Source organism: Pterocles gutturalis, unplaced genomic scaffold (genome assembly GCF_000699245.1).
Source record: "Pterocles gutturalis isolate BGI_N339 unplaced genomic scaffold, ASM69924v1 scaffold16480, whole genome shotgun sequence".
In the NCBI taxonomy this organism is placed as follows: domain Eukaryota; kingdom Metazoa; phylum Chordata; class Aves; order Pterocliformes; family Pteroclidae; genus Pterocles; species Pterocles gutturalis.
In genome coordinates, this window is record NW_010146328.1 from 32043 (window position 1) to 55639 (window position 23597).

The 23597-nt window shown below is 45.4% G+C and overlaps 1 protein-coding gene across 1 annotated transcript; it reads right to left on the reverse strand.

Annotated features, from left to right (window-relative positions):
* Positions 1–1700: 1700 nt before the first annotated feature.
* On the reverse strand, positions 1701–23082 carry PCBD2 (pterin-4 alpha-carbinolamine dehydratase/dimerization cofactor of hepatocyte nuclear factor 1 alpha (TCF1) 2). The gene is made up of 4 exons (XM_010085709.1): positions 22951–23082; positions 4906–4986; positions 3360–3462; positions 1701–1751 (listed from the first exon to the last, which is right to left on the reverse strand). The coding sequence occupies exons 2-3, from the start codon at positions 4972–4974 to the stop codon at positions 3367–3369; spliced, it is 165 nt and encodes a 54-aa protein (XP_010084011.1). The 5' UTR covers positions 4975–4986; positions 22951–23082; the 3' UTR covers positions 1701–1751; positions 3360–3366.
* Positions 23083–23597: the final 515 nt, after the last annotated feature.

Consider the following 23597-nt stretch of genomic DNA (forward strand, 5'->3'; position numbering starts at 1 on the left):
CCGGGTGGTCCTCAGCTTCCCCAAGAGACCCTTGGCGTGGGCAGGAGGGTGGAACTTGCTGTTTGATGTCGCCACCTTATGAGGTCACCTCCAGCTAAAGAAACCACAGATCGCGTCCTGGACAAACATTTCTGCATTAGACATATAACAAGCAGGCGCTGATTATTTTTAATTTTCTGGGTTTGCTGAGGGGTTTAGGCATACACCCACTCCTACCCGGGGAGATGACCCAGAAAAACGCCGAGCACTCCTACAATGAGTTCATTTGAGCTTTGGGGCGGTGAACCCTCCTCCATGCACCCACCACTCGTCTGGAAACAGTGCAGGAGCCCAAGCACAGAGCTCTGCTCTTTCTGGGGACCCTTCCAGGGCTCCAGCATCCCTGCATCCCACGCAGGCTCTGCCCAGAGGACCGCTGGCAGCCGTGCCCGGGCTCTTTCCAAAGGAGCTGTCAGTTCCTCACCAAAGGGTCCGGCTCTGCGATGGACCTTCAGTGCGAGCAGCACTTACATAAACACAGCCTTTGATGTCAGTGGGACAACTCACATCCATGTTGGCTTTTGTCCTTCATTCTTTAGGAGAAAGGTTATTAGCGATTGCCAATTTATTTCAATTAGTCAGCATCTCTATGCTGGCTAGTCTGGATGCTCTGAGAGCACTTGTTCCAGGACGCACACGTTTGGCTAATCCCAAGGCACAGCTCTGAGTGAGCCACAAATATTTGTTTCTTGGAGCAAACAATTGTGAAAAACAAACGAACTCATGCAGAAGAACTCACTAGCTTCAGTTAATTGGCTATCCCTTCATTAACCTGAGGTTGTGAGGCCAGAGGAGCGTGCACACTTAGAAGCAGCTTCAGAAAGTGCAAGGTGTTCAAAATTGCGTTTTGCACGATTGAAAAGCATTCAGGGATGAGGGAAAGGCAGAGCGGGGCTGAGGACCTGGCAGGCTGAGCAGGACGGCAATGCTGGAGCAGGCACGGGGCAAACCCTGAAATTGTCTCATCACTGAAAATCAGGGATGCTGCAAGCAGCCCTGACCCAGGACCAAGTCATCTGGGGGACATAAACCAACAGAAAACCCCAGTGCAATGGGATCCATCCTGTGTCTTCGCTCTGCTGAACCCCCAGGGCTCCAGCAGCCACCGGCACAGCAGCATGGACACATCCCAGGGGATGCTGTGACCCCTCCAGCCGCACCCTGGAGCTGGGGACGTGTCACGGACAACAGGGAAGCGCCCACAAGCTGCCACGCCAGCCTGCCCCGTGTACAGCCACCTCTTGATCCTGGATCCTCGAACCACTGCGGCTGCATGGCTCCGGGCCATCGCCGGACAGTGCAGCTCTCCCAGCTACATCAGTTGCTGGGGATTTTTTTTTCCCTCGGAGTATGTAAATAAATATCAATATTCTAAACCAAAGACCTCCCAAGTAACTCAATGTTATTTATCTTGAATTTATCTTAAAACTAAACAGCCTTGTCACATATATACAATAATAAAGAAACAAATTACAAAGGAGGAATTTGATTTTATTGGTTTTATTCAAAGTGCACGCATTATATATCAATTTCCAGCGACAGAGTTTTCACAGTTTGTTACAGACATTGTCAAAACTTTGGGTGAGGCTCATTTCACTTCCCCACCAGTAAGAGGACACATCCCAGCCTGGTTGTTTGTTTTAGTTTTATTCATTCCTCACAACTTTTTCAAACCATATCAGGGAAATCCGCCCCTTCGCTGGGGAAAGGCACTTGTAAGCAAAGAACATTGGAGCACGGAGCCTGAATTGGGGTCGCTTTAGGGATGAACTCGATATCCCAAGCAGGGTTACTGACAGCAAACCCCACCACCGCGCATCTTGCTTCCTGCCACCAATTAGCACATGACAGCGCACTTGCTAAGGATTAACAAAAAATACCTTTCTTATTTTATCGACACGAATCCTTGCGCGGCAGCTCGTGGCATTTCGCATCCCAAATATCTGAGAGACCACACACCTCGCGTGTACACCCAATATAGATTTTGGCACCGGTGTGATCTCACTTCTCGGTAGCCGGTGGCTGTGCCGCCGGTGACATCCGAGCAATGCACTCAGGCATTTCAGAGGTGTCAACGCGGGGCATGACGGGGCACGTTGGGGACACTGGGCAGCGGGGCTGTGGAGCCAGAGGCCCTTCTAGAAGCCTTGAGGAGGCTGAAATCTCCCTGCCGGCAGGGGAAATCTGTCTGGGTGAGGATCATAGGATAAAAACAAAGACTTTGAAACCACGGAAGAAATTATTTTAAACCTCATCAGTGGGATCTGCAGCTCTTGGAACAATGTTTGCAATGAGTAGTTGTAGCTACAAAAAAAAAAAAAAAAAAAAAGGGGGGGGGCATAGATTCAAGCGCAGCCCCCGTACGAGCCCAGCTTAGCAAGAATCCTGCTAATGCCGCTTCCTTCACCGCCGGCAGCTCTCGCCGGTGCTCCGGGCGCCCGGCCAAGCTACCCCCTGATCTGGTAGGTACGGGAGCGCTACAGCACAAATAACGGCTCCATCCTGCAGGGTGCTGAGCACTGACCTGGCCCAGCCAAGCACTTAAGCACATGCTTCATTTAATGATGCAAGTGCTGGGAGCTCACTGGGATTTTTTTTTGGTATTTGCTGGACCAGAGCTAAAGATTTCAGCAAGATGGGGAATGGTCCTCAAGCATCAGCAAGACTTTTCCTGGCTATAGGTGCTCGGCTGGAGGTGCCAAAAGGACAGATGGGTTTGAAGAGCCATTGGACGAGCACAGAATAAACACCAAAACACAAAACCACAACTGCTGGGTGAGCTGCAGCGCCAAGGAAACACCACCAGCTGCTTGTGCTGCTCTTACCAGTGTCCCCTGAGCTCGCCACCGGTCACCGGCAGGGATGGAGGCACCAAACCAGAGGGGACCGTCCCAGCCTGGCTGCTCTTACGCTGTCTGAAGTGCAGAGATGGGCAGAGCGATGGGAGGGACACGGCTGGGCACAGGGCAGGCTGGCGCGGCCACTGCCACCAGCCTCCGCTCCCGTGGGCTTGGGGAATGCTGACACATGCGGGTGGGCTCCTGCTTTCACTCCATCTTGTTTTAGTTTCTAGAAAAGGATTATTCAAAACTTATTTGTTGATGGTTTATCTGGTACATCCTCGTGCAGAGCCAGTGATGGCAAAGGAGCAGCACAGCACCCAAAGGGGTCTCAGCCTCAGGTCTTAAAGGCCAACAAAACTCAGCCACTGTTTTTACAGAACGTCTTGTCTCAGGGGTTTTGTGAAATCAGGGTTACAAGGGACGAGGGATACCATTTAAATATAAAATATTGGTGGACACTGTATTAAAGCGTTCTACATCTCGGTTACACCGCGGCGGCAGCTTTGTCAATGAACTGAGCCAGCTTCACGTCTCTCTTGGTCAGCCCCCCGCAGTCGTGGGAAATCAGAGTTATCTGAACCTGTCAAAAAGGAAAAGAAAAGGGTCACAAAGCCGTTCTGAGCTCTGCCACATAAGCCAAGCAGCAATTCATCAGGAACAGAAGGACTCTGTAGGGACCTGGTTTTATGGGATGCTCCCTGCTCACCTAAACCAGAAGATGTTGTAGGTGAGGAGGCTTAACAGAGCCTGAAGCCTGACCAAAGCGAGCCCCTCGGCAGAATAAACCAGGCATCGCATTCTTGGGTTTCATCCAAGAAGAGGTGTCTGATTAAATAACTCATTCTTTACATTTAAATTCCACGGATCGGTTTCACCAAGAACCTGGGCCAGTGACCAAGCTGCCAAGAGCCGAGTCAGGGGCTCATGTGTTTTGTCAAAAAACCAGCACCCTGAAGGTGAAAAAATTGTTAAGCTTGTTGCAGATTAATTTCAAAAAGAAAAACAAACGGACTGGTGCATTTTGCTATGACGCAGCTGCCTGCATGGGTTTGTTTAGACTAAGCCAGACGACAAGTTGGGCGTTACTTTGTCTTGCCTTAGGCTGAGATTTTGGGAAAAGAGGAAAAAAAAAAAGATAAATTCTAAATGTTCTGGAAAGCCAAGAAAATAATGAAGAGTAGGTGATCAGGACTTGGTGATCATTTAATGTCTCCTTAAACAGGGTGAGCTAAAGGGTCGATGAGGAGGAACCTGTGCTGGGATGTCCCTGTTGGGGGAGGTGGGGATGTCCTGCTCTGGGGGTGGTGGTTCCCAGCTACTGGCTGCTTGTCCACATCCTTTGAGTATATTTTTACCCATATATTTGCCAAATGCTAAAACAAATAACTCAACACAATGCAACGAGAAGCATTAGGAAATAAAAACAAAGGCAGAGCAATAATTTGCTCCTTCACACAGCGCCTTTCATTCGACGGCTGCAGTGTACCCTGTAACCCTGGCAAATGTGAGACCACCAGCAGTTGGGTCATATTATAAACAAATTTTATAAGCTGCTATGTTGAGACATAGGAGCCTACCATTTTTTAAAAAATCAAATCTAAATTGAGACTGCTGGGCTCCCATTTGGGTATCTACACATTGATGGTCTGCTGCTGCCTGGGTTTCTGACTCCTTGCACAGAAAGGAATTAAAGTTGGTGAGTGCTCAGTAGTTTCAAACCAGTCATTTATCCAGGTTGGCTTCTATTTTATTTCCAGATCTCAGACAGAGAGGTGCAGTGACAGGTCCAAACGACGCAAGCGGTAGCAAACAATTGCAAAGAGCTGGATTCCTGGGGCCACATCACCACTACAAACACCTCAATGTGTCTTTAAAATATCAATCTCTTTAAGAAGACACAACCTCTTCCCATTCCCTTACCTCCTTCCTTGTATACAAGCTACAAAAAAAGTCCAAGAGAATGGGCCAGTGGTTTGGGGTCCCTAGGGTGCCACGCCTGTCGCCAGGCTGGTGAGCACGGTACCTTGCTATAGACGTTGAACCATTCCGGGTGGTGATTCATCTTCTCTGCTTGCAGAGCCACGCGCGTCATAAACCCGAAAGCCTAAGGAGAAAAAGAGCAAAGAGGAAAATACTCCTCCACCCGCCAGGGCTGGCGGCGGATCTGCAAAATTCACTCCAACATCTCAGACACTCCTAGAGAAGCTCCAGATTGCTGCACCTCGGGTTTGTGTGGGTCAAAGGAGCATCTCACCTTCTCACGCCACCGAGGCATCTCCTGAGGCTGCCGAAATCATCCCCTTCAGACCCCGCTACATCACTCTGCTCAGTGTTACTCACCCAGGATTCAAAGCCATTGCACGAGAGCAATGATTTTACCTTCAGCATCCAACAGTGATTTTAAACATCCATCCCAAACCCCTCATCCCTTACGGCATCATGGAAATGTGCCGTTTCCAATTAAGCATCATGCCACAGTATTCCTGTACTAGACGGACACCACTCCCAGAAACACATATTTTCTCATCATTATTTTGCTATTTATTTTCCTGGGGGGGACAAAGGCAGCAGGTGGGCTTGCCCTTCTGCAAAAAATATTTATATATATGAGAAAATATTTTCCCTTAAAATGAGTTAAAATAGGTTTCCCGATCCTCTGCCCTTCTATTCTGCACAGCACGCTCCCCCAGGGCGCAGGTTTTATCACAGGCTCCAGAAGTAAATAATAGCAGCCCTTTGCCAAAATACTTAGAAGCAAATCATGGCATTATAAAGAAAATTAGAATGTCCATGTAAATCAAGAACGCAATTACGCAGCGGAGCCCGAAGGGTCTTGGTGCGTGAGCAGCACGCCTCTGAGTCAGCGGGCTTTGTTCATACCGAGCTCCATCCATCGGGGTTCAGGACCCGAATTAACGTGCAAAGAAAAAGTAACATCCACGTTATAGTCTGGTTCGTATTATAATACAAGCTCAACAAAACCCTACCTGATTTAGGTAGTTTTTTAGTGCTAATTTATGGAAGAGAATGTATACAGCCCGCATTCCACCACGCGATGGCCGTTTCAAACAAACATGTGGTCAATGAATAACATATAATGGTTGATAATAGTTTCAAGTCTTTTTTCCTCTCCTAAATTACAAAAACCTTTCAGTAAAAAAAAAAAAAAAAAAAAAAAAAATCAGTCAAGAAATCTGTTTTTCAGTGAGGACAAAAAAGAATCGGTGCCTGGATGAAGTATGACTTTGTTAGTCGCTTTGCCAGTCAAATGAATGCAAATGTTATAATCAGAGAAAATCATTCCAATGAGGTTTGTCATTTGGAAATCACCAAACTGTCAGCAATTAAAAAGCTTTTTTTCTTTGACCCAAGAGCATTCCAAAATTTGGGAAAATCTAACTTCCCTTGAAGCTCTCGCTTGGTTTAGTTTTACTTCAAGTGAACAATTACTTTTAAAAATTTGCAAACGTTTCAGCAGCACGCTTTGAAGCAGAAAGCTGCAAGTTGTGCATTAGATGTGAGCAACAATTTGGAAAATTTCTGCATTAATAGTTTTGATTACATGTTTTGAGAATGTTCATGGGCTTAATAGGAATGCCATTTCCAACTCAGCAATCTATACTCAGAAATGTCCCCAAAAGTTTAAAACATCAGGGCATCTGCAACTAGGTTGCCTTTGTACAAACAGGACAGCAAGGGAAAAAATACATTAAATTGACAAAAGCCCTGCGAGGTTCCTGGATGCTCTACCAGTGTCTGTCCATCCCAGGAACTCACCCACCTACGTATACACACAGGTTACACCACACAAACAGCTCAGTGACCCTGTGACAACGATCATCGCCTCAATGGAAGGCAGGCAGAGAGAACTACGCAAGCAAACGAGTCTACAAAATTCATCTGCTCTGCAGCCCTTCCTTCACGCTTTGTGATGACAAATCCTCCCTGACCAGTGGTCCACCAAATCCTCCCCATCAGCGGACCACTAAATCCTCCCCATCAGTGGTCCACCAAATCCTCACCAATCACTGGACCACCAAATCCTCCCCATCAGTGGAGCACCACGCCAACCCACTGCCTCTTCCCCACAGTGGGTAAAAAGTCTCCAGCTGGATAAAGCAGACCTTGCCCTTAACACTGTGCATCTTCCCCGAAGAGTGCTCAACTTGGGGCTGTCAGAATCATGAAAAGGAATTAATTCTGGAGCTGAGGACCCTGCCCAGGACAGGTCCTGCTGCTCACGGCTCCAGCTGACCACGGCTGTCCCAGCCAAGGTGATCTGGTGTCACCGCGAGGGACGAAGCACGCGCAGACACGCCGCCTTCCTGCACGCTCAGAGATGTTCTCCCTCATTGCACACGACCCAAAGCAACGTACTTCTTGCATTTTCGTTTATTTTAATTATACACAAAAAAGTATCTCCCACTAAGAAAATGAGCGACAGTTCTACCCAGCAATTTCACCAGCGCAATCTCCATTAAGGTCCTAAATACTTCCTTTGCTAATTAAATGGATTGGAACGCTATTGTTTACGAATCACCTTTATATTTGTAGAGCCGTAACCTTTCTTTGGGAAAATACAATTGGCTCTGGAAGGAAAAGATATTTAGGTTTGATTAGATATGAAAACACTATTACAGAAAATCAGTTTGGACATTTCTTCACGTCTTGAAACTTGATCGGTAATTTGGTCTAATTGGTGATCAAGGAAACTATCTTGTGATCAATTAAAGTAATTACCACATTCCGGCAACACAACCAACCTTAATTTGAGCAGGAGTCTGCACTTCTTCAACTTTAATTAAAAATAATGAAAATTATTAAGCAGTCTGCAGTGCAAGATCATTGCCAAGACCGCAGCGGTGGGCAGAGTTCACCAGACCATCGCGCTCTTCTGGATGGAAGAGGGGCAAGTCCCTTCCTCATGACAGTGAGACCCAACACAAGCTTGATTTTCACTATATTAATAACAGAGTTCTGCAACCCCTGGGCCACTAATGAGAGCTTGTTCAGATTTTTCCTTCAAAAATAAAAAGAGGGGAGAAAGAAAGGAACTGTGCATTTTCTAGAAGCCACAAAGAAATATCAAAAGAGGCTTTGATGTATTAAATATTATAAAGTATTCTGATATTTTATTAACAGGTGTATTAAACAGACATTTTCAACCTAATCCTTTTAGAACATTTGGGCTAAAATAACACCCAGACACACAGGTTACTCTAAATAAGTCCATGGCATCTCCCAAGCGATGGCAGACTGCAGAGCCCCTGTAAGGAACCACGAACAGCACCAGAAGCAACGAGGGAAGCGATCCTGCAGACAAGGAGATGCCTTGGGTGTGCCAGTGTCTCTTCCCTTCGTGGCTTTTAAGATGATGAAAGAGGGAACTAAAAACTAATGGTTCAGTCGTAGCATCCCTTCTAAAATGGTTTTTAAATATTACCAGCCACAGCATGTCTCCACAAGATAAAAATCAGGACTACTCATAGAAGAACAAGTAAAAAAAAGAAACAACAGCTGACTTTAAAGAATGCAGCACTCACATTATGTCTCAGGACTGGCCAAACTGCTTTTGAAAGTGGCAAAATACGCTATCACAAAATAAGACTTAATGCCTAAGAATGGGAAAAGCAGAGCCAGACACTTTGCTGTCAGCAGTGGGAGGAAAGCTGAAATCCCACCCGTCCCTCTGCACCGCTCAACGCTGCACGGCTCCGGGAGAACCGCCGCATCCCAGCCTGCCATTAGTCTTCCTTTTACACTTCTTAAGCAAGGAATCAATTCATCTTAATACTTTTCAAACATGCTGCTTTTGTACAAGGCTTGCCAACATTATCTTGATGAGTTCTACATCAAAGCAACACAGGTCGATATGTCGGGCTCATACATCACCCGCCCGCGAGCCCCCGGTGATGGATTACCCCCGCGCATCTCCAGAACAAAGCAGCTGACAGTGCTCCGCTCAAAGAGTGGAGATAGTCAAGAAAAACAGCTGAAAGGCTCAACGATATAACCATACATGCTTTTTTATTTTATTTATTTAAAAATGCAGATGCTATGAAGATCATACCCAGGCTTCTTAAATCCTTTGGACGCTCAGCCAAGGAAAGCACGCGCTAATCACCACTCCGTGAAGGTTTCTGCCTCCCATCTGTCATTAGGACGCTGGAGGTAGCATTAACCTCGACCTTCTGCAGCGCCAGGGCTACCTGTCTTCCCTTCCCCACCCACCCAGGCTGCATCCGCGTCATTTATCAGTGGGAAATGAATAAATAAAACAAGTTACAGTGACATTGTCACACCAGGCAGGAGATGACCACGCCTCACACATTTGCTTCCCATTCACCCGAGGAAAAACCACCCAGCGCATCGCACGTGTTCTCCGTATGACACTTATAACAACAATCAACTCAAATCACTGCGGCTCACTTCCAGCCTGCAGAAGCTTTCCCATATCCCGTTGATGTTACTACCTAGAAGCGAGCTATGGGTCAGCAGATAAAAGGACAAAGCTCTTTAATGTCGAGCTATTTTTAAGTTATGTTTAGCTAGTCATGAGGGTTTGACTTAATCTCATTTCTCAAGAAAAATCCAGGGTTTGATTTATTTTCATTCTATTGACTCCATTAAGAAAGACTTTCACCTTCCAAATGTGCAAAAATCGTCTTACAAGGCCACACTCTTCATCTGAAAGCAACAACGCGGTTGAAACACACAAGAAGAGGAACCCACCCAGTATTTGGGAAGGTGATGGCAGCACAGGGGGACAGGTATTCCTTCTGAAAACCACCTGCCCATTTGGCATTCTTCCCTGTTGGCATCATCATCCTGCCTGATCCTCTTTTTTCTTTTTTTGGCTATGTCTGGATCCATCCACGACACAAACCAGGGGAACACCTTCCCATTGCTTTCCCCCTTTTAATACCATTCCAAGAACAGCAGAACAGTCTTCAAGAACACAATTAATGTCCCAGACCAGAGCTAAACTCCAATTATCCATGTCCCCGTCTCTCCGGTGAGAGCACAAGCCATGGACAAGCCAGCTCAGACGTTGTGCCTGCATGTCCCCGCTCCCTTCATCCCATCCCATTGCACCATCCTGAAGGTGAACAACACCTAACAAATCCCAGGGAGATACTTTTTTTTTCTTTTTCTCCTCTTTAATAGCTTGATCAGCAAAATATCATGGATGCAGCCAACCCTCCCATTCCCCCAGCACCGCTCAGGACTGGGGAGAGCAGGACTCCCAGCTCTGAAGGACATTAATAAAGGGAAAGGATGGAGGAGGAATACTACAGACATACTGGCATGGACTAAGGTGCCATTTCTGTCTTCAGAATAAAACATGAAACTAAAAAAAAAAAAACCCCACAACTCCAATTTCCAGCTGAACTCTCTATGCTTTTCTGCGTTTACAATATGCTTTTAAAATCTGGAGCTGAGCGCTCGCGTCCCCCCTACTTATCTGCACCCATCACTTATACAAAAATGAAATGCTGCTAAAAAAAGTCACCTATTTATATTCGTGTTCTAGCTGTAAACACTGCTCTCCATGTTAGCTCCGCAGCGGCGTGTGTGAAAACCTTTACACCATGTTCTCCAAAGAACGCTGTTTCTGTCTCCCAACACTTGTTTACAATTATGTCGGTGAAGAAACTAGCTCACCAGCTCTATATCAAACATTTTTGACAGCACAAGCACAAACACTGATCTATTCTAAGTAGTTTGCCACTCTGTGTAATCTTGGAAAAGGCATTCTTGCCTTTGATTCGAAAACTGTTTATACTTCATACATTATGCAAATAGTTTTTATATATTAAGAAATAATGCAAGCAAAGCTCAAGTTAAATTAAATTCTTCAACAATAACCTTGCCAAAGCACTGATTTTCCTATAAAAAAAATTATTCCAATTTGTTGATCTTACATTGGATGAAACATACTGTAACAATCTTCATAATTTATGTCCTGTTGGGACACTATGATTTAACGTAACATAATACAGACCAGCATCACCGCTAATCTAAACCACCTGACCAGATAAACAACGGTTTCCCCTTCTCTCTTCATTCAGGGTATTTCTGTTTATTGTCATATGATTTCCCAATCTGACGAACATGAAGAATAAATGGAGGCAAAGAGAAGCGGAGCTGGGAGGCGCGGCCTTTCCTCGCCGGGGACGTTCTCACACAGGTACCGGTACAATGTCCAGAGCCACTGGAGATGACAGAAGGCAATTCCAGGAATGTTGTCCCAGGAAAAGCCCAAACTCAAAGTCTACACTTGCTCAGCATGATCCAGCCCAGGTGCGGCACTAGACGTGACACTATCCCGATGATGCTCGAGATGCGGCTCTCCAAAAGAGGTCCCAGCAAAGGGACTTGTCATCTTCGGAGCTCAGCGGTGACCTAAGCCATGACATCACTTGTCCCAAAGCAGGTGCAAGCACAACTTGCCCCATCTGAGATTCACCTGGTCTGGAAAACAAACACAAATCTTCTGCTAAGGCCAAGGGACACAGATCGATGCAAGAAAAGGGATGAAGAGGAAGGTAGAGCGCGCTGACCCGCTCTTAAAGCCTTCTCCTGGCTTTGCTTTCCTCTTCGCTTCGTGCTCGCCAAGTGTGGGAAACACCCTCGGGTGCAATCTGCACAACAAACCTCAACGTCAGCTTTTCGAAGCCTGTTCATATCAGGATTGTCACAACTGCTGAATTTAGAGCTATTTGTCTCATACTGGTGATAATATTATATGAAGTTCCATCTATTACCTTCTTCCTCGTCACCTCTTGACTTTTCCAGCAGCCTCGGTGCTGAGGATCGTTTTTCCTACTCTCATTTTTTATTACAGTAAGTGATCGCACCTGGGTTTCATGAACAGAGCGCAGATAATATTCTCGGTGATTCAGTGAACAGACTTCACACCAAAATTAATCACCTGTTCCACCAAAAAGATTTATAGACTTCATGGAGTACAAGTCAGAAAACACGGAGATGTCTTCAGGCAACATAAAAACTTCTTTCTGGGAGTGATAAAAGTTTCAAGCCTGGGCTCCACTGGGTCAATACAACCATATTACAAAATATATTAATTTGCTTATAGGTAGATAAAAATAATTATAGTTGCCCATAAAGACTACTGCACAATAAGTAGACATCCTAAATCCCAACCAAACCTGGAATGAGATCACATGGTATTTGTGATATACCACTTCATGTCGAAATATTCAAAACAAATGCATTTTTCCCCCCTCTTTTTCCCAGTTCCTTTGCACTCTAGGTAAACATAGACTCAAAAATATAATTTTATTTTATTTATTAAAAAAAGTAGATCTCTAAATTAGAGTTTCAAGAAAAAGAAGGGAAATAATCCCAGGTTTCAGGACTGAACTAGAACACGGAGGAAATCCTCCATCCGTGTAGTCAGCTAAATGTGGCTCTCCCGAGCCATTTGTGTGCTCTGTGCTCAAAAATGGAATAGAAAGGTTGCACTTGGGAGGTTTACACCAAATAAAATCACTGTTTCACGAAACATGACTTTTTAAAATGAGCTTTTTGCACCCTACCCAAAAACATAAAATAATACAGCGGAGCCCCCATTAACGGAGCACCTGCTAAAGCAATCAGCCACTTACAATAATAAACTCTCTCGGCTGAGCAACTGGAAGAACAATGATAATTTCACTTGTTAAAGCAAATGTTTGGCCCAGCAAATCAATCCCCTGGCTGTACTGCAATAAAGCCATCACACAAACCACTATAAAAATAAACCAGTACCAAGGTGCAGTGAGTCCCCAGTTCCAACCTTTGGAATCCAGGCACCTGGACCCCCGCTAAGGCACGCTGCTCCCCGATGGGCTTCGTGCTGCACAAGGATGCTGCCGCTCGGGCGACAAACCATCCTCGATCGCACGGTGCCAGCCCACGACATGAAGCCATTGAAACCAGACCAAATAAGAATTAATTTAAGTGAATGCTCCACTTCAAAAAGGTGTTCAAGTCCTCTGACTTTTCTAGAGCTCAGGCACGGCGCAGATGAACGGAGAAGTTCATTATCCCAACGCAGCACGTTTTGGGTGGAACAGATCTGGACAAAGCAGAACAAAATACTGCTGCTCTCCCCCATGTTTCTTTTTACTCATATGTGAAGGAATTATTTCATTCTGTAGATGTGCAAATGAAATTCATGTGCTGTACATGCTGTTGATACCATAGGGAGCACTCAGACAAAATTCTCCATGGTCTTTTGGCCAAGGTTACACCTACTACCGGTTTAATATCCAAGATCTTCTCTGATGAGTATCCAAGGGCAATCATATCCTGCCTCTGATAATCCTGCAAATCTCTGTCATTTATGATCCTAAGAAAACACCAAAGAGTGAGAAGAACGGCACTGCTTCATGACAGATTAAGAGAAGAAGCGACTGGTTTCATGATTATTTCGTCTTCCACTATCCTCCCACCCACCACACCAATTTTTGTGTTTTGGTTTGGTTTTTTTAATGACAAGGTCAACAATTCAAACCCACGACAGAGAAATCATGGTGGAGGTGTGAGGAACTTGGAGAGGTCTTCCCATCACCTTCTTGGCCAAGCCAGAATCTGAAAAGACCTAAAGCTGTGAAATAAACTAAACTAAGGAACATTTACTGCAGATCCAGACAGGGGATCATTTCACTCAACCGAGCTGCTGAAAGCATCCTACTGTATTGTCAGAATGGGGCTTCAGGTTTGGACACCTTATAGTAGAGGAGAGCAGATGGTCCATGGGGGCAGTGAACTCAGCAGGAGACTTACCTGGGCCAGCACTGGCAGCCTTTTAATTTATATTGCACTAGAATTTATATTGCACCAGAAATGGACAAGGGCGGCCAGGTAAATGTACATCATTAAAAACGAGCTCACTGAACCGCCAACAATTCAGACAGACAACCTACACTCACCGTTCTAGTCTTCAGACCCCTCCGTGTGCTCCAAGTGGCAGACTACACCCCATGTGTAACATTTTGAGAGGTTCCATGAGTTGGTTTTTTTTGTTGGTTGTTTTTTTACTAAGGCACAAGGGCTCCTCTGGGCAACCCAAACTGATACATCTGGGAACGGAGAGATGGGCTCACAAGGGGAGGCAAATACTGAGTCCTCCAGCACACATTGAACTTCTTTTAGAAATTCGTATGAGCACACCACAAAGGGAAACCCTTTGTACACTCTGGTTTTTTATTAGATTGGGCATGACAAGACACAAGCATAAACCCAACGTCATGGGCTTGTACAGCTAAAAGCATTTTTCCTTGCTACCAGCACCTCCCCACGGGACCAAAGAATAAAGATTCTCCCAACCAAAGCCACCTTGCTCAGACACAGACATATATTTAACTGCCTACTGCTACTCTCATCTCAGCACAAGGAAAACCACACTAGATCATTAAATCACAACTCTCCCCTCTGATCCTAGGAATAAAAAACGTTTTCCTACAAAGCACCGTTGGCAATAAATAAACCCAACGGTGCGGTGCTGACTCAGCACCGGGCTCCCCGCTCATCAGCACGTTCCCCACCAAACCCCTCCAGGACATCCCAGACAGCTTTGTGTTTGTCCAAAGCAACTTTTCAACAAAATTAAAGGAAGAAAAGGGCAAGGGGAAGAAGAAGAAGGGAAGCTCTCCCTAAAAAACCCACGTGAAGTGGGTCTACAGCTTTATAAAAGAGGAATTAAAAAAATCACACCCGCCTCACCCCGATAAACGGCGTCCCTGCCAGTGGCTTGTCAGAGCAGATGTAACATTTTAGCCCAACGCGATTGTTTGTGAAAGAAATAATTCTGATCAAAAACCCGAAATTGCAGCCAGCAGAAGCGCTGCACTTCGTCACGTTAATCCGCCCTGACGGGGAGCGGCGAGCGGAGATTCCTACTGCGAGAGAGGCAGATGCAAAAGGTCAGCGCTGGCCCGCGACTTCAAACCCCTGAACGTGTAAAACAGTGTGCATTAAAGCCTGACACGGCTCGCCGCCGGATTAACGGATGTCCGCTAAGTGGGTTTGATGTACTTTTGGCCAGTAATGGTTAATTTTTTGGAAATAGGGGCGTTGTAGATTTATTTCAGTTGATTCTGCCAGGCAGAGTCCATTTTTAATTACAACTGCAGAGGATAACATCCCAAAGCGTGTCTGTTCTTCATGGGAGTAGGAGAAAGTGATTGCTGCTAGAGTAAAAGGCAATTAATGGTTGGAAAACACAGCTAGGAGTTATTCCAAAAGCAACGGGATGCAAAAGATGAAGCCATGTGCTGTTTGTATTGAATCAGCATCTTTCCAGCACCCCCATCAAAATAAATTTTAATGCATTGAGAGTTGCAAGACACCAGATAAAAAAAAGATAAAACATTATCCCGAGTGACCACCTTCTTCAGGAAGGGCAGCATCAGCCTCACTTGGGTTTTCCCCAACGAAGGTGTCCAACCACGTTCAAAATTGTGACATTTTCCAAAGGTTGTTCAACAAGGAAAGAGTCTGAACTTTAGTGAAAATCCAGTTGCCCTACTCACACTCACTGTCTTTCGGTACACATGCCCGCACGGCTGACAGAACGAGTGTCCTATTTAATTCAGAGTGAACAATCCATTTGCACAGATGAAAAAAAAGGAGAAACATTTCTTCCACTCTGAATCTAAGAGGCAGCTCGTGAAATCCAAAAGGCATTTTGACAAATAATTTCTTTTGCACTTTCAGATCAACGCATGAAGTGAGCACAAGGCAAATGCTGTAATAGTTTTTACTTGAGTGATAATAAATCCATCTTTGAAGGAAAGTAACTGGAGAGCAGCCGAAGGTCAGCTGGGCAGATTTAAGCAGTGTCCTGCTCACACAGAGATACAACAGGTCTGCTCATTGGGGTAAACTCAGCGATTAGAAACGCCACCACCCCCAGGAATTACAAACAATCAAATAATGGTTTATTGCAGGGAGAAATATGACTTAGCTCATCAAGAAAACGAGCACCCCTCATTACAGCTAAGTCCCAAGAAAAACTAAACTGATGCAGCTTCTATGACACCTGCGATGGGACATCCTGCATGATGGAGGGGATGAAGGACACGTGCCCACTCCGAGTCTTCAACTTAAACGTGATTAATTTTGTTTAAATATGATTAATGCTGTGACATTGTAAATAATCCTGGCAGCCTGATAGTGGTGGCACTGCCACAATGATGGTGACACTGGGACTGTAACGTGTCACAAGCAGATGGGGCACAAGGGCGGTAGGATCTGTACACGTGGAGACGAGGTATGCCCCCAGTACGAAAGAGGAGGAATCACTGCTCATCACCTGCCTAAATTGGAAAACATTGGTCTGAAAATATTCTGGAGAACCGGGTGACTCTACATATGGTTTTGTGCCCCACCAGCCACACCAGCCATGAGCAGAAAACAAATCTTCTATTTCCCAACTCCCAGCACCACAGATTTCATTCCTGTCTAGGTGCAGCCCAATCACATATTTCCACCGCTACGGACGTCCCAGCTTTGCAGAATTTCCCACCTGCAGCAAACCGCTGGCTGCCACTGAACTGGAAGCATCACTGGAAACAGGACATGCTGAGCAGGGCACCAGCATCATCTCCTCCTCCTCCTCCTCGGCCAGGGAAGGAGACTCATAAGCTCCCAAATGAGCCATCTCCCCAAAAATATTCCACTGCTACAGATGTCCCAGCTCTGCAGAATTTCCCACCTGCAGCAAACTGCTGGCTACCAGTTAATGGGAAGCATCATTGGAAACGGGACACACTGAGCAGGGCACCAGCATCATCTCCTCCTCCTCAGCCAGGGAAGGAGACCCGTAAGCTCCCAAATGAGCCATCTCCCCCAAAATTCTCTTTCCATTTCACCCAGACCTGGACCTCCGTGCCCTCTGCGGGCAGCTGGACCACATCCCTGTCCCACAGCTGCACCCTGACCCTCTGACTCGGAGGCAAGAGCGTTATTGAATCCCAAGAATAAACTTGAGGAAGGTGTGACCATCATTCACCGTACTCTGCTCCAAGGCGCTTGAGCCCGTTCATTCCCTCCGTTCCAGCCCGCGGGTTAACCTCTGCCAGTCCCCAAAACTTCACTATCAGTTTCTAATAAAGGAAAATGTCAACAGCCAGATCCGCCAGAAATTCATTATTTTCAAAGACAAAGATTTTCTCAACTCTGTAAACCCACTCGTAAATAATTCTGATTTATTGTAAATTGGTTATTGTATTCATAAACGCAGGGAAGTCGGTGAACAACATAACTACCAAAAGAAATACCTTCATAACTTTGCAGGTGCACAAATCACAGCATATGGGAGAGGACTCAAAGGATAATGGAAAATGAAGCAGTTTAGGAAAAACTATATGAAAACCAGCACCTACCTAGGCAGGTTAAAAAAAAATAATAATTTATTAGACAGCCAATCTAATGCAAAACTCTAGCAGAGGGGGCACACGGACTGATATTATATTAAAAATAGCAATTCCCCCAAAAATGCATGAAAACAGGTTTGTCCTTTGATTAGCAGGAGGGATGGGGCTGAGGCTGCCCCGGCTTTGAGGTTAAACACAACTGACATGAGCTGCACCTGAATCCAATCAGTCCCTGGGCTCCGAGAAGATTCACACGCGAGGACTAAATTTGTCACAAATGGGTTGGTTTCCGATCCTCCCGCAGCCAACTTGCTTTATTCTGACCCCCATTTAACAAATCAACTTAATGGGCACTGGGAGTGCTATAAAACTTAACAATGGAGCGATTTTAACTTTTAAAATATAGTTATGAAGCAAAACGTTGGAGAGCTCCTTCAATACTGGAAATCAAATTAAATCTAGACATTTTTTAACAGTCTTGACAGATATAATCCTAGTTACCATGTAAATTTATGGTAAGCTGCTGTGATATTAGCCACAGGTGCTACTTTTAATATATGGCCCGCATCTGGCTGGGAATAAAATTTCTCAGAGGACTGAAAATGACCTCACTATCAGACAATGGAGAAGAAAAAAAAACACCCACAAGACCACTGTGGCATATAAAAAGCTGGAGATGTGGCCCACAACCGAATATTTAAGGTAAAATTCATTTTAACTCTGCAGATTGTAGGTTAAAGGATATTATATTTTCAATACATGAAAGGTGTGGACGTATTTCAGCCAAAAGATTAAGTACATAAAGCGGCAATGAAATACACCGCCTACATATATAAAATCAAATTTTTCCAATCTTTGATCAATGCAGAAGACAAAGCAACATGCCAGGAGCAGAAAAGCAAGATTGGACACAGATTGCATTACAGGGAGTGGAACCAGGTCCCACCATCAAAATAAATAAAGAATATTCACTGCACATCCTGCCAAACTCCTTCGGATGTGATATTACAACAAGGATGTTCGATATAAAGGGGCAAATCTGAGCTTGTCTCCCTGTAGTTAAAGGTAAATAATTGGTGCTTCAATAAGTGGGGAAAAAAAAGCATCTACTGTAAGATGCTCTGATTTTTTTTTTCCTGGATTTCAAGCAAGAAAGCTAGAAAATTTAGAAAGGAAATGCAAAGTGACGATAATAATTTATTGAACTATTCTAGATTTTTTTGCACACCTTTAAGTAAGTTCTCAAAAACCCAGAGTCCACAACTGCAACGAAACACCCATGCGGCACTGTCCTCCAAAGCGTCCCCTCACCGTCCCCTCCGCCCAGGCTCATCTTTCGCTTCTGTCCTGCAGCCCCAAAACACGTTATTTAAAATAGCTTTTAAACCTCGAAGAGCATTTGATTTCCTGTCATTTTATAAAATGACGTTAGAGCTCTCACGGAGACTTCCTACAGGATTTTTTTTTTTTTTTAAAAAAAAGCATGAGACTTCCTACAGGATTTTTTTTTAAAAAAAAAAAGCAACCTTAATTAAAAACTTACCCCATAAAAGAAAGCAGCTGTAAATGCTGAACCTGACCATCAGCACACACGCCCACCTTTGTAATTTCCTAACTGCATTTGCTGCCTTGGCGTGATTACTGAAGGAAATGCAATCACACAGGCAGTTGCCCCTTAAACCCTCTGGTCAAATCCAACCAACTTTGACAAGAGACATGGAAGTCTCCGAGTTAAGATGTTCCTGCACATTTGGCGAAAACGAGCAGCTGGGGAAAGGACCCAAGCGCTCAGCACCCCGCGCCCGCAGCCCTTCGCAACCGGGATGAACCTGGGGGAAATTCCGATTTTTGAGCCAGGTCTGTCCCCTTTGCAGGATCACCCCTCCCGAGGTGTAATGACCTGAAACGATGGGAAAATCCCCAGAAATTCCTAAGACACAGGCCAGGTCCTCAGCAACCCTTCCCTCCCTCGATGACCAACTTCTAACATCAGTCCCGACGTTTCTGCAGCTTTTTTATTGAGTTTGCAGAGTGATAATTGGTAGAAGTTACCAGCATGGTCTGGAGGAATAATTTAACTTTCTATCCTGATTCCGACTTTTGCCTGGGCAGACTGGAAGCAGAGGGCTTGCTCCAAGCTGGAAGAGAAATGGTTTGTTCCAGCATCACAAAGACACGGATGGCCAAGATTGTCCCTTTGTGATGCTCCATGGCGCCCAAAAGCCTCACTAGCTGCTCGTCTCTTCCCTGCAGACTGGGAAAGAGGCCCTGAGAAGGTCCCTGCGGTGGCTGCGAGGTTCACGGAGGCTCACCAGCACCCAGACACGGGACAGGGCTCAGGACCCCCCAGGGATGCTCCAAGCCCACCCGCTCTCCAAGACCTCGCTCATGGCCAGAGGTTTCTGCCGAGAAGATGCTCCTTGGGAATAGACTCAACCTGGGGGCTCTTGTGCGAGGGTCCTGGAGGTAAAAACTCTGATTTTAACTCATCGTTGCCTACCTGCTGTTCACCGGCAATAACACGCAGCAACTCCAGGTGTAAGGAGGAACGGACGCATCGGTGCCACCAGCCCAGCTCTTCCAGACCAGGTGCTCTCCTCTCCAGTTGAGTTGCATCTGCATTTTTTTCCCCCACCATTGGTGTATTTTCTATTTTATCTAAGATTCTGACCACCCACCAACCTGTCTCACGCTAAAGGCAACGGGAACACGGAGCAGGACTTAGCACCAGTGCTGCCCAGTCCAGGATGCTGGGACCAGTGGGTGGTGGGCAACATAACCAGCAAAGGGCTCCCAGCTGGGACCCCAGGCTGGTTTCCAGTTTGCTTTAGAGAACTGTACCTCCCAAAGCCCATTTTCACAAAAATGTATCTTCAGCCTAACAAACAGCACCAGCACTTCCAAGTCCCGGGTTGCAGACTAATTCCCTGATCCCGGAGTGTCGTTAGCCCATCAGCCGCACAAAGGCAGCCCAGCGCCGAGCGCCTTTAACCCGGCTAATCTCAGCCTGAAAGCTCCAGGAATCTAAATAACCCTCGTTTCACAGAAGTTTCATTTCATTCTCATGCTGAAAATAATATACATAAACCGAGCTCATGTCTACACATTTGCGCGACTTTATAATAAAAGTCGTGTTTATATTCTTAACATCTGTTGACACACACAGGCTTTGTAAACCTGGCATCGATTGTAAAGCCGCAGAATTTTCCATGCATCATGGACGTTATCTGCGAGAAGCAATAAAAAGCGCAATGAATACATTAATCATACCAATATCATCTGCAAAACATAAATCTGAAATACCTTTCATGTCAGCTCAGACACTATTTTTGTTGGTTTTTTTAAACACCTGATTTTACGCCGCCTGTAAAGGGCAGCAGGAAGATCACCAAGGAAATTATATTTCTCAATCCTCTGACTTTTACTAAATACTTGCACTTTCAATAATGTAAACAGAGTATTTCTCACATGAAAGTAAAGAAGTTGTACCTACAAGTTCATTTTTTCTCATTGCAGGACTAAATTCTCCCAAAGCACAAGGCAGGTACAGCTCCGCTTTTGTCGTTTGCTCCCTGGGCCATAACACACACAATATTTACTGGTAGTCACGATAAACAGAAGCATCAATAAGCATATATCCATAATTTTAATTTACTTTCAGCTTCAACTTCTCAAAAGGCAAATCCTCGTTCCCTGACACCAGCTCTGAGCATCCCCTGGGGTCGGCACGTTGAGCCTCTAACAGGAATGGCTCCTACCCCCACCACCGCCAAAGGGGACACTGCAGCCGGTTCCTACACATCCGTGGGTGAAACTCTGCCTCGGATACTCCCGTATAACCCCGATAAACCAGAGCTGCCCAGAGCATCCCCTGCCCCAGCTCCTGCTCCTGGCTGGGCACAGACCAGTCCCTTCTGGAGGCAATTCCCAGCCTCTGCTCCCGCTCCTGCCTCACCCGGCATCCGGGATGGGCATCCAAGGATGACAGAGACTGCGCCAGTATCTCCCAAACAATTCCAGCGGCATGCATTTATAAGAGTGCCCTTTTAAAGATGACACATACTAGAAACATAAATTTAGACTTCATCATTTACTAAAGATCATATTTAAATATACTCCATTTCCTACACTGGTATGGGCTTCATCCATCTTTAAACCAGGAAGACATACGAATATCTGCCTATTTTGTAAGATAAATCTATGCAGTCAAGAAAAACGACTGCAATTTTTTGCCAAATCGATGGGTTTTCTAGATATCTGCTGCTGGGCACACCAATGTGTCTCTTGACCCATCTGCTGGCAGACTCCCTAAGTCCCTCTGACGGAGCCGACTCATTCATTTCCAGCATGCAAACCCATTTTTTTATCAACTTTGGGAAAAAAAGTCATTTCTAGTTGTGCTGAACCAACAAAGCCTTTGACCATGCCCCGGCAGAGATGCTGTTTCGTGACTATTTGAAGCACAAAGGCGAAACATCTCAACTTTTCCGAGAGTTACTTCTGTCTCCTGGCTGCTGGAGCTCTCCAAGGAGCTGCCGGCACATCTCACCAAGGCTTCATGTGCGCTCCCTCTCACAGGTTTCCCTCCTTGCCCTCTGAATTATCTGATAGCTTTATTTGTTCTGCATTAACGCTCAGGTTTGAAATGCAATCCAGGAAAAAATGTACAGGAAAAAGCAAAGAGCCAGCCTTACAAATTGCTGTTCATCTAACTCACTGTGATTTTCTAAAAATAAAAGAAAAATTATCTTGGTCTGGGTTTGGGCTCAGCCATGTACAGAAGCATCTCCCAGCATGGTTCCTGGTCCCCACACACACCAGCAAAGCCTGGAGCTGGCTGTGTCCCTCCGGTAGCGAGGAAAAGCAGCAGCTCAGCCAGAGCCATCGCCCGAACAAAGCCTGGGTCACCGACACCGCGGTCCCCTCTCCTTCAGAAACAAACCAGAAACGCAGGCTCTTGGAACGGAACTTTGTCCTAAGCAGGGTCCTGATGCCTCAGAAGGCAATTCCTTAGGGGAACGTAGCTGACAGCAAATCTCCAGATTAATTCAGGATTGCTAAAGGAAGTCGGTAGCTGATGCCCCAGCCGTGTTCTCGCAAGTCTGAGACGTGGCTCAGGATCCTGACTCCAAAGAAAATCCCGAGGAGGTGTAACCAGCAGCCTGCCGTGCCAAAGACCCTGTGAGATCGGCTACAGCAATTCATTCAAGAATACACCAGAACCCTGTCTTCCTGCTTACAGGTGAAATGAATCATGTTCTTCCCACCTTATTTGCCTAAAGTTTCTGCTCTTATATTTACCCATTTTTTTCCAGTTTTTCTCCAACAAAAATGAACCCTGCTGTCCAGCAGTTATGTATTCCCAGCATTCATTTACAAGTGTTAGTAATGAAAAAAAAAAAATCAGGATCAAATATTATTTGTTTAATCTCATCGTAGCAACCCTGACCTTGACCCTAATATTATAATCAAGAAATTGTACTGTTAGGACAAATCTACTTAACAACTACAAAACTGAATGAATTTACTCCCCTTGATGGGATCAGGAGCAAACCAACAGGGTCTGGCCCCACATGGACACTCCCAAACTTCTGAATAGAAATATTTTCCCATCAGGATGGTATGGAAATGAAAGCAATGGCATTCCCTTTATATTAAAAGTGGTAAATAACGATAATTACCTGATTAAAATTTTTGAAATTGAACTCTTTGTAGATGGCATCTCTTTCGCCCACCTCAGACCAGCCTGCAGCTTTGAGATCGAGCAGAACCTGGTTCCTCTCCTCCGTCGTCAACCAGTGAGACTGCGAAGACTATGGATGGGAAAAAAAATACAAACGTGACCCGAGTGAGGCTGAGGTTCTCTGTTGTTACAACAATAAGAAAACCACACGATGAAACTGTGGTTATGTATTGTAGAAAGGTACGGAGGTGGAAAATTCACTGGACGGTTTCTTAGTGTTTGTAATTTCACCTCAACCAGCCCAGAAACCCCATTTCTGCTTGGTCAGTTAATTTCGGGTAAATGCTTCTGTACAAAACCAGCGAAAGCAGCAGGCAGCCTCAGGGGAATGAACACGGACACCAGCACACCCGTACCCACGTTCACCTGAATTACCCAGGTGCTTGAACACTTGAATTAATTTTCAAATATTCCACTCTGTCATATAAATAAAGGGTTATTTACATGATATGCGGAATGTACAATTGTAAGGCTAAAAGGACATTAAAAGGGACATCGGGGAAGATCTATTTCAAAAGAGAGAAGCAAACCGGGAGATTGTATTCTACCTAGCTTGTATTTTACTATTCCTAAGAAAGCAGGAAT